The 11,745-nt window shown below is 44.4% G+C and overlaps 1 protein-coding gene across 1 annotated transcript; it reads left to right on the forward strand.

Annotated features, from left to right (window-relative positions):
* The first annotated feature begins 331 nt into the window (after positions 1-331).
* Positions 332-1,549, forward strand: LOC130017470 (transmembrane protein 184C-like). Its single transcript, XM_056108173.1, has one exon. It carries the CDS (start codon positions 332-334, stop codon positions 1,547-1,549), a length of 1,218 nt encoding a protein of 405 aa, XP_055964148.1.
* Positions 1,550-11,745: the final 10,196 nt, after the last annotated feature.

An 11,745-nucleotide genomic window follows, 5' to 3' on the forward strand; every position in this document is an offset into this window, starting at 1 on the left:
GCCAGGGTGGAAGGTTGGCCCCGAGAGAAGGGGCCGGGACCATCTAAATGTAGACCACTGCTCTCCTTTAGAGGCCAGACAGAGTGCAGGGGTTCAGGGGCAAGGGGTCGCGCCAGGGGACTTTGTAAGGGGCCAGATGCAGGCAAGCAGCGAGGATGCTGCCCGCAGCGCCCCCGGCGGCCGTCAGTGGTACAGCGGGGGCGGCGCCCAGCGGTACCCCTGATGTCACACTGCTGCTTTGTTACATGGAATGCGCATCCACCTATAACCTTGGACCTCAGCGCAGGGGCCTCAGAGACTTTCTGCGCTCTTTGCCTTCAGCCTTTGAGAAATGCTCGACACGTGCGTGCCTAAACTTAAGAACTGGAGGCGTTGGATCCGACCGTTAGTGCTGACCCTCTATCTGCTGGCCGTGGTCGTGACCATCCCCCTGGGTGTGTGGCACCTGCAGAAACTGGAAGTCAGTATCCACACCAAGGCGTGGTTTATCGCCGGGATCTTCGTGCTGTTCACCATCCCCGTGACCTTCTGGGAGATTTTGCAGCACTTGGTGCACTACACGAGGCCCGAGCTTCAGAAACCCATCATGAGGATCCTCTGGATGGTGCCCGTGTACAGCATAGACAGCTGGGTGGCTCTTAAGTATCCGTCCATCGCCATCTACGTGGACACCATGCGGGAGTGTTACGAAGCGTATGTCCTCTACAACTTTATGAACTTCCTATTCAACTACTTGAAGAGTCAGTACCCCAACCTGGAAGCTATGATGCAAGGCAAAGAGAAGACGCAGCCCCCCATACCCTTCTGCTGCTGCCCGCCCTGCCCCGTGGGAGAGGTGTTGCTGTACCGGTGCAAGCTGGGAGTGCTGCAGTACATCGTCATCAGGCTGATCACCACCTACGCCGCCGTGATCTGTGAGATATTCAAGGTGTACAGTGAAGGAACCTTCAGCTTGCACAGAGCCTGGATGTATTTGGTCATCATCAACAACGTGTCCCAGTTCTTTGCCATGTATAGCCTCCTGATATTTCATAAAGCCCTGAAAGAGGAGCTGAGGCCCATCCAGGCAATAGGAAAGTTCCTTTGTGTGAAGCTTGTCGTTTTTGTCACATTCTGGCAAGCAGTGTTGATTGCTTTGCTGGTGAAATTTGGTGTGATTTCCCAGAACTCCACCTGGGAGTGGCAGACAGAAGAGACAGTGGCCACGGGGCTGCAGGACTTTATCATCTGCATAGAAATGTTCATTGCCGCCATAGTCCACCACTACACCTTCTCTTATGCCCCTTATATGGGAGACGAAGAACGAGGAACATGCTGCTCTTTGTTCCTAGAAATATGGGATATCTCTGACATCAAAAGTGACATTTCTAAGCAGGCGAAGAACATTAGCAAAACGTTAAGGGGGAAACCAAAAAGTAAAACTGTTCCAATGGACGAAGATGAGCAATTCAACCTGTTGTCTTCGTCACCAGACACTTCAGTCACTTCTTCCACATCACTGCCACACATTGGTAGTCACCAAGAGCTTGAAGAAGTCCTGGTAGAATAGAATGTGCCTAGTACAGTTACATATACGTAAGTCATGTAAAATGACACAGAAGAACACATGGAAGAAGCTGAGACTTCAGAATCCATAAGCCATAATCCATAATCCAGTGCTGTACTCCTCAATACTTTTTATTTCTCTGTGTTCCTCTTTCTTCCCTTCTTCATTTCCTCCTACTGTATTCCCCTCTCCCTTTCTCCTTTTTATTTTATTCTTTTTCCTTCCTCCTATCCTAGAGCAATGCAGAGGACCATCGCTTGGACAGCCAATCTATGGAGAAGACATCAGACATAAGGACGGTCGGTCCAGGTACAAGTTCCAGTTCTGCACAGACTCATTAGGCTCACCTTGACCTGCCTCCAGTGAGGCTCCCACACTCCCACAGGCAGACAGGGAGTGTCCCAGTGTCTGCCCACAGGAACTGAGGGGGGGGGTGTTTTCTTTCATTCTTTTCCTCCTTCCTTCCTTCCCTCCCTCCCTGCCTCCCTCCCTCCCCTACTTCCCTCCTTCCCTCCCTCCTTCCCTCCCTCCCTCCCTCCCTCCTTCCCTCCTTCCCTCCCTTGCTCCCTCCCTCCCCTCCTCCTATCCTTCCATTGTTCCTCCCTTCTTCCCTCCTTCCCTCCCTCCCTCCTTCCCTCCTTCCCTCCCTTCCTCCCTCCCTTGGTCCCCTCCTCCTATCCTTCCTTTGTTCCTTCCTTCTTCCCTCCCTCCCTCCCTCCCTCCCCTCCTTCACTCCTTCCCTCCGTCCTTCCCTCCCTTCCTCCCTCCCTCCGTCCTTCCCTCCTTCCCTCCCTTCCTCCCTCCCTGCCTCCCTACGTCCCCTCCTACTATCCTTCCTTTGTTCCTTCCTTCCCTCCCTCCTTCCCTCCCTCCGTACCTCCCTCCTTCCCTCCATCCTTGGCTCCCTCCTTCCCTCCATACTTGGCTCCCTCCTTCCCTCCCGTCCTCCCTCTCTCCTTCCCTCCCTTCCTCTCTCCCTCCCTCCTTTCCTCCCTCCTTCCCTCCTTCCCTCCCTCCCTCCCTTCCTTCCTTCCTTCCTTCCTTCCTCCCTCCCTCCCTCCCTGCCTCTTCCCTTCCCTCCCTTCCTTCCTTCCTTCCTTCCTTCCTTCCTTCCCTCCCTCCACTTCCTCCTTCCCTTTTCCTTCCTTCCTTCTCCTTCATATCATCTTTCTTTTCTATTTCTTTCTCTTTTGTTTTCTTCCTTTATTTTTTTCTTATTCCTCTCTCCCTTTCTCTCCTTCCCTCTTTTCCTACGTCCTTCATCTTTCTCTTTTACTTCCTTCCTCTCTTTTTCCTTTCTCCCTTTCCTTTTTGCTCTCTCTACACCTTCCTACCTCTGTTCTTAACTCTTTCCTTCTTTCTCTTCCATTTCTTTCTTTCCTTACTTCCTTCATTCCTTCCTTCCATCCTCGTTTCTTTTTCTTCCTTTTATTTTTCTTCCTTTCTTTCTTCACTCATTTATTCCCTCCTCCCTCACTTCCTCCCCATTTCTTTTTCTTTCTTTTGTTTCTTTTATTCTATTTTATTTCTTCCTTTATTTCTCTACCTTCCTTTTTCTTCCATTCTTCATTCCCTCCTACCATACTCCCCTCTCCATTTACCCCCCTTTTTTTAATACGTTCGTTCTTTTTTCTTCCTTCCATCCGATTTCTTTCTTTCCCTCCCTTCCTTCAGTCCTGGAATCCTCCAGTTTTCTTCTTCTTTCCTTCCTTCTGGATTTCCTTCCTTCCTTCCTTCTTCTCCTCTTCCTTCCATTCTTTCCTTTCTTACTTTTGATACTTGCTTCTTTTGGTTTTTCTTTCCCTTATTTCTAACTTTCTTTCTTTGATTTCTTTCTTCATTCTTGCTTATTCCCTTCTCCTTCAATTCTGTCTTCTTTTAGCCTTTCCTCCCACCATTCTTTTCCTTCTTCTTTTTCACCAATTCTATCCTTTATTTATCTTCTTTTCTCAGGGCTTACTCCACAGTCCCCGCTTAGGGAACACTCCTATTGGTGATTAGGGGACCACATAAATTGCCAGGGATCCAATCTGGGTTGGCTGTGTAGAAAACAAATGCCCTACTGTAATAATAGTACAGGCCCTCCCGTTGATCATCAATTTGCTCGAGCGGGTCCAGTAACGTCTCCATTGGAGACTTTGTTGTTACTGTGTCTGGCATATTGAATACTCTCGGTAGCTTGCCGGGCTCTCCGAGAGGGGCGGAGGAATCGAACTCGGGTCGGCCATGTTGGCTGCATGCAAGGCAAACGCCCTACCCACTGTGCTATCGCTCCAGCGTAATAATAGTAATAATAGTACAGCAGGTGGGAAATTTTCCCTGAACAAGACCGCCCTGGCTTAGATCTGCAGTATCCTGTATGGTGCCCCGAGAACTGCCAAGAGTAATTAGAGTGCCAGCAGTAACCCATGAGCATTGCCAGTGTGACCCAAAGAGCTAAAGAATGGCAAATGCCATACCTGCTGCACTCTCATTAGCAAGAAAGCGGTGGTGGGTTTGGGAGAATTGTATGAAATATTTGCACCTAAAACTCAGAAGATTGAAAGTTAGTTTCTTGTACAGAAAAATAAATGGTTCCAGGTCCTTCCCTAGATGTCCAGGCCTCACCTTTACTTGTGAATGATAACCATGTCCTGTCCCTGACACTTTCTGGACCCGTGGACGACTTCCCTGTCCTGTCCCAAGCTGTCTACTTGCCCCCCCACGAACAATGCCTGGGTCCTGTCCCTGCGTTGCTCTCTATCTCATCTAAGCTTTCCTCTGTCTCCAGCATAGCTGCCCAGGCAGATTAGATCCTATGTTCTGTACCATCAAATGGGCTTCACAGCTCTATCCCAGCAGTTCCTGTCATGCAGTCCTTGCTTTCCTACTCTCTGGCCATGTTCATGTGTGTGTGGGTGAGAGTCCTGTGCTCAGTGCCTTGTCACTACAGGGCATCTTGAGCCCTGCCTGGGTCTGAGCCCCATGTCTAGGAAAGACCTGATCCATGGAGAGAGGAGAGAGTCCAGAGAATGTGTGCTCAGAGACAGAGGGAGGGGGGCTTCCTTTTATCTACTGCCGAGTCCCACCCCAAGCCATCCTATTCTACGTTCTGATTGCCTGGTCCATAGGCAGAGATTGAAAGTGACCTAGCACTCTACACCTCAGCTTCTGCTGAAGAATTCCCCTAAATTATTAATTTATCCCCTAAAGCATTAACTCCTAATGTCAGGAGTGATTACCCTAAATTTATTTTAGGGATTGGGCCAAAGGCCCATCTTCTGAAATGACTTCTTGTTGACATGTGGGTGCTGGTCTTTCTTTGGACCCCTAGGATACAACTCCTGTTCCCTAACTGGAGCTCTGGTGAAGCTGTGGTTAGTTTCTATGATGGTGGTCGAATGATCATTGGGGTTTCAAGACTCTAGTGTGACAGATATGGTTAGACATGTGGCAACTAAATCCCATTTCACTAAAACCAAAGAACATTAGAGCAAATATTCTCATATGAAGAAATAGAAAGTATAAAGTACTCCCTTGCCCCTATAGAAAGACATAGAACCATTTCCAAGAGAAGAAAACAATTATTAACCTTGAAAATATATATCTATTTTGTAGATGCTGTGCTTCAAACTTCTTGTCCCTGTGGTTTGCAGTGTTGGATTCTAGAGCAACTATTTCTGGGACCTAGGACTTGGTGGGTAGTCCTGTAACCAGTGCTTGTTATTATCATGGACGGGGTCTCTGCAGAAGTTTCTCCTATTTGGACATTCACTTTTCCAGTGCCCGTCCTGATGGCAGAAGTGGCATATCCCTTTTGAGTTTCTGTTGAAGTCCTCAAATGCAAAACCACTCTTGGGCTCTATTTCTTCCTGTGCCCTCTTGTTCTCTGTTGCAATAGATTGCCAAAGCCCCTTTCAATAGTTCTCCAAGGACAACCTCCAGACCCACACCTATCTTCTGAAACTTTCTCCGTATATCTGGGGCAGCCTGCATAAACATTTTTTTCCATAAGATTAGTTCACCTTGCATAGGATCAGGATTTAGGTAGTGTATTTTCTAATTGCTTCCCTGACACTCTAAAGATATTGTGGGTGTTTTCTCTGGTTCCTGCTCAATAATGATCAACAAAGCATAATTAAGGGGTCAGTCTCTGCTTCTTGATATTTTCCCTACTCTGTAACTCACAGTGTCTAGGCACCAAGCAGCAGTTGGCTGGTTGTAATTCCATCCTGAGTCTACAGGAGAGACTGCCACTGCGCTGTGGAATATATTTTATTTATCAAAGGATTCTGAATTCTCCAGAAATGATTATATGACTCAGCTAAGTACATAATCAAGTTATGTACTTTTGTACAGTACTCTTTTGTTTGTTTTTAAGTTTTGATTTAAGATGAGTATTATAACTTTCCATGCCATTTCACACATTTGCAGAAAGCCCTGGAACTTCATTATGTACTTCTCAGGGTCATTCGAGAATCTCCCTAGATCTGGCTTTATCTGGCCTATAACTTTCAAGGAGAAAGGCACATGGATCCTGGATATTTCCTGCATCCCTGGGGAGCCTCCTGAAGTGGACACAAAGCCATAAATCCTAAGTCTCCTGCTTTCCCGATAGTCAACAGGTCCATTTGTGGGTATGGATAAGGGAGAAACAACTCTGGGGCTATGAGCACTGCAGGAAGAGGGCTCTTAGGGGTTGTCCATTGTTCTAGTCTCATGGTATTTGGCAAGAAAAGAGGGTACCAATTTACAATTCCAACAAAGTCCAGGTTTTTCTCATAAAGCATAAAGCAGGTGAACATAAGGTGAACAATGTGCTTACCCATATTTTTACAAAACTAATAGAGTTCCCAGACAGCACTATGGTTTATACTTCCTTGTGCTGGCCATACTTGACCTCCCAAATTGTGTTGTGGCCAGACTTGGTACAGAAGTGGCTGAGTCCTTCTTTATGGAGAAACTTCAAATCAAACTTTCCTCAGTTGTTCATTGGACAGCCCGATGGTGTGTCATCTGGAACCATTTGGTGGTTTCTCCATCTGAAAACATACAAGTAGAAGAAATATTTCGGTGGCTGCTGTGTCACCATTCAGTGAATTACACAAGCCTGAGGATATAGCCTTCCTGAGTTCCTCAAGTCAGTTTAGGAGACAATTTCTTGTACCACCTTAAGTCTCTCTGCTCATTTTTCAGTGCTCTCTGGTTTCATATTGGCTAGGCCTGGAACTCACAGCTTGCATTAGAAGCTTTTTCCTTATATCAAAGGTTAGCTGTCTGATAACTGTACAGGAGCAAATTATCCAAATGACAATACCTTCCTTCCCTCACCAGACTCAGCATCCTTAATGTCTGATGGTGAGCACCCATGAATGAGGCGTGTCTGTGCCTACTGGCAGCATAGACTGCCCTGGACGTTCAGAGAAAGTTTCAAATAGTAGGCTTGGTTTCAAGGGTTAGCCTTGGAGAACTACTGAAAGTGAGAAAGAAAGTCGATTGAAATAGGGAAAAGAGGACACAGGAATCGAGCCCGAACTGCTGTTGCATTTGAGAACTTCAAAACCAGCTCCAAAGGGAGATGTTATTACTGCCATCAGGAAGGGCATTGGAAAAGTAAATGTCCAAATAGACAGAGAAAACTTCTGCAGAAACCCATTTCCATGATAATAGTCACTGATTAGAAGACTACCCACTAAAACCCAGGTCACAGAAATAATTATTTTAGATTCCAACACAAACTACAAGGACAAGAACTATGAAGCACAAAATCTAGAAGATGCAAAATATCTCTTCAAGGCTAATAGTTAAATGTGTTTTTCACTTGTAAATGGTTCTATATGTTTCTATGGGTGTTAAGGGATGTTTTTATATTTTCTGTTTCTTCATATGGGAATATTCTCTCCAAAGTTCCCTGGTCTTAGTGAAATAGATTTTAGTTGTCACAGGTCTGAGCGTGTCTGTCTCTCAAGTCTTGGAGCCCCACTAATTATCTGAACAGCCATCAGGGACACTGACTCCTACCCCACTGTTCCAGTTAGGGAACAAGTGTGGCACCTAGGAGTCCCAAGCAAAACGAGCGTCCACATGCCAACAGGAAGGAGTTTTAGAAGATAGGCCTTTGCCACAATCCCTAAAAGAATTTAAGGTAACCACTACTCGGGGCGGGGGGGGGGGGGGGGAGACACAGCAGGAGCTGAGGTGTAGAGTCCCAGGAACAGGGAGCCAATCTCAGCCCATGGAACAGGGAGTCAATCTGAACACAGAATTGGAATGCTGAGGGTAGGATTTGGCAGCAGATTAAAGGAAGTCCCGAGTTGGGGTGCTCTCTCTATCTGTCTGTCTCTATCTCTCTTTCTCTGTCTTTCTCTGTCTGTATCTCTGTCTCTGTCTCTGTCTCTGTCTCTGTCTCTGTCTCTTTCTCTGTCTCTGACTCTCTCTCTCTGACTCTCTCTCTGTCTCTCTCTCTGAGAACATGCATTCTGGATACTGTCCTCCCAATAGATTAGGTAGTGTGGTGTACCCTGACACGAGGCACAGTATCACTCGTGCCCAGATTCTGGCAGTTAGAGGCAAGGCTCTGATGCTCAGGATAGCTCAGGTACAGGCAGGGCTCAGACATCCAGATAGTTACAAGGTTCTGAGCACAGGACTCTCACCAGCAGACAGATGGCCCTGGCCAGAGAGTAGCAAAACCAGGACTAAAAGACAAACTGCTGGGGCACAGCTGACAGGTCCAGTGATGGTGCGAAACCTAGGCATCTTGTCCCCATGGGTGGCGGTGGCCCCATGTGAGGATAGAGAACAGCTCCTGCTGCTCAACTATCAATTGGTTCCTTTGCCAAATGCAGCATCTCTTAGGCCCATCTCAGTTTTGAGGGGATACCTCAGTGCTCAGTGGTTACTCCTGGATCTGCCCTCATTACTTACTTCTGGCGATGATCAGGGAACCTTACTGGATGCTGAGGATTCAACCCGGGTTGGATGTGGGAAAGTAAATGCCCTACCTCCTATACTATCGCTCAGTCCTTTCCTCCACCCACTTCTTGATAAGGTCTTTGGATATTTTTCTTTGATCTTTTTAAGTAGTTTAAATATCCTGGAGATCAACCCTTTATGATGTGTTGAATGCAAGTTTTTTCACATTTCGTTGGCTGTCTTTTAGTTTCAGCCTTTCATTTTTCCATGCAGAAACATTTTAATATAGTCCCATTTGTTTATTTTTCATTCTGTTTCCTTTGCCAATCATATTATTGAAGACATCTTTTAGGTTGAAATCTCAGACTATTCTGCCTATATCTTCCTAAATGTACTTTAGTTTCCAGTCAGATCTCAAGATCTTTTATTCACTTTGATTTGACTTTTGGATGTGGATCCAGCTTTAATGTTTTACCTGTGGTTATCCGATTTTCTCAGCAATATTTCTTGAAGAGGCTATCTTTACTCCTTTTCATGTTCTCACCTCCTTTTATCAAAGTTATGTCTATAAATATTTTTTTACCTTGAGTATTCAAATCTTAACATTGATCATAAAACCAAACGTTATTCCAGTACCTTGCAGTACCTTTATTCCAGTAACTTGAATAAAGCCTAATTTTAGGCCAGTACCTTGCAGTTTTGATCCGTATAGTTTTATAAATGTAGTTTCAAATTATAGGTAATGAGATACCTACAAATCTCTTCTTTTTCAGTATGGATTTGACTTTTTGTGGTTTCTTGTGATTCTGTACAAACTATATTGCTGACTTTTCTAGGTCTTTGCAGAATGTCATCTGAATTTGGATGGGCATTATGTTGAATATATGAGCTAAGGTAGATTAATAATTTTAATAAATTTAGTCTTTCTGTCTGTAATTGTGCATGGAATTGTTTTTTATTTCCTAAGGTCTTCTATGTCTTTATTAAGTGGTTGAAAGTTTTCATGATGTAGATCTACATCTTTTGTTAGGTTTAATCAGAGATTCTTGATATTTTGGAAACTGATATATTTATTTTGGACACTAATATAAATGGGATAGACTCCTTGGTGGCTTACTCCTCTCATTCACTGATTTGTATATAAGAATGACTCCAATGTTTGTGCATTGGGTTTTTTACAGCGAGTTTTACTGTATTGATTTATTAATTTTAGTAGCATTTGGTTGACTCTTTAGGGTCTTCTAAATATACTATCATGTCATGGTCAAATAGTAATGATTGGACTTCTTTCACAATTTGGGTCCCTTGATTCATTTTTCTTGCCTTGTTGCTGTAGCCAGGACTTTTAATACAATATTGAATAAAAGTGGAGGATGAAAGGATAGTGGACATCCTTGTACCTTATCTGAGAAGAAATATTTTGCATATTTTATTATTAAGAATGATACTGGCTGTTGGGCTGGATGGATAACACAGTGATTAAGGTGCTTGTCTTGCATGTGGCTGACCCGGGTTTAATCCCTAGCATCCAATATGGTCCCTGAATCAGTCAGGAGAGTGACTTCTGAGTTTGGTAAGAAAACTGAAGGGTGTTACCAAAAATCATGAAAATAAAATAAAAACAATTATAAAAAACAAAGATCTTGGCCTTGGGCTTGTTACAGATGGTCATTACTGCCTTGAAAAGGGTTTCTTCCACCCCTATTTTAATAAAGTTCTTTTTTTCAACATGAATGGATTCTGAAACTTGTCAGAAGTTATCTCTGCATTCACCAATATGATCTATGATTTTTTTCTTCCATTTTAGTAAAAACCTTCTTTGAAAGTCAGATAGAACTTTCCAGTAACCCCATTGGACCTGGAATGTTGTTCTTGATGAGACTACTTAGTCATGATCGGTCTATTAATAAACACTACATCCTTCTCATTCAGATTTTTTAAATGATATAATTCTAAGAGGGCTGGAGCGATAGCCCAGCGGGTAGGGTGTTTGCCTTGCACGCAGCTAACCAGGCCTACCTGGGTTCAATTCTTCCGCCCCTCTTGGAGAACCTGGCAAGCTACCAAGAGTATCTCACCTGCATGGCAAAGCCTGGCAAGCTACCCATGATGCATTCGATATGCCAAACACAGTAACAATAAGTCTCACAATGGAGACGTTACTGGGCCCGCTCGAGCAAATCAATTTACAATAGGAGGACAGACAGTGCTGATTCTAAGAATCTGTTCATTTCTTCCAGATTCTTCAACTTAATATCATAAAGTTTTTCATAGTGACCTCTTACATACTGAAATTCCAAGGGATCTGTTATGATCTACACTTTTGGTCTCTGATTTATTTTATTTGAACATTTTTTTTCTTTTCTCTTGATGTGAGTGTAGTGAAAGGTTTGTCTCTCTTGCTTATCATTTGAGGAAGCAGCTGCTAGTTTTATTGATTCTTTGAATTTCTTTTGTGCTTTCTATATTATTGATTTCCTCTCTTGACTTCAATTTTATCCTTTCACTCTTTGTATTTTATTTGTGGGCTGGAGCGATAGTACAGCGGGCAGGGTGTTTGCCTTGCACGTGGCTGACCTGGAATCACTTCCTCCGTCCCTCTTTGAGAGCCAGACAAGCTACCGAGAGTATCCCGCCCACACGGCAGAGCCTGGAAAGCTCCCTGTGGCGTATTCGGTATGCCAAACACAGTAACAACATGTCTCACAATGGAGATGTTACTGGTGCCCGCTGGAGCAAATAGATGAACGATGGTAGGACAGTGCTACAGTGCTATTTTATTTGTAGTTCCTTCTCCAGATTTTGAGACATGTATTTAGGTTGTTGATTTGGAGTTTTGGGTGTGTAGGGACACCTGGTCCTCTTCCCCAAACTATAAATTGGCTTCAGGCCAATTTGTTTTCTTTTTCCCAACCCCTTAGTTTCCTTGTCAGTTGCTTCCTTAAGCCTGTTCCAAAGAAGAGCCATTATCCAGTTATAATTCATGTGGGTCCAGACACACTCCGGTGTAGAAGTCAGGCTAGTATAGAGCTTGTCTCAGGGCCATCCAAGGAGGTATTAGGATTTAAGACCAATGTAAGGCAACTCAAGCTTAAAATAAGTGAATGTGATGAGTGCCCAGGTTCTTTAATCAGAGTCCACCTGCATTGCTAGTATTTTAGAATTAATCCACTCACACATTGATTTATAGAAAAAGCATAGCTTTATAAGTATTCCTTGTCCAACACAACAAGAAATTGACATGAGCAAAACACACAAAAGGCATTAAGGAAAGATACAAGCAAATATCTCACTAACATCCTGAT

Source organism: Sorex fumeus, unplaced genomic scaffold, assembly GCF_029834395.1.
Source record: "Sorex fumeus unplaced genomic scaffold, SorFum_2.1 ptg000197l, whole genome shotgun sequence".
Lineage (NCBI taxonomy): Eukaryota > Metazoa > Chordata > Mammalia > Eulipotyphla > Soricidae > Sorex > Sorex fumeus.

Excerpts from the sequence above, each read along its gene's own strand:
- LOC130017470 (XM_056108173.1), top strand. The coding sequence starts at position 332 with ATGCTCGACACGTGCGTGCCTAAACTTAAGAACTGGAGGCGTTGGATC.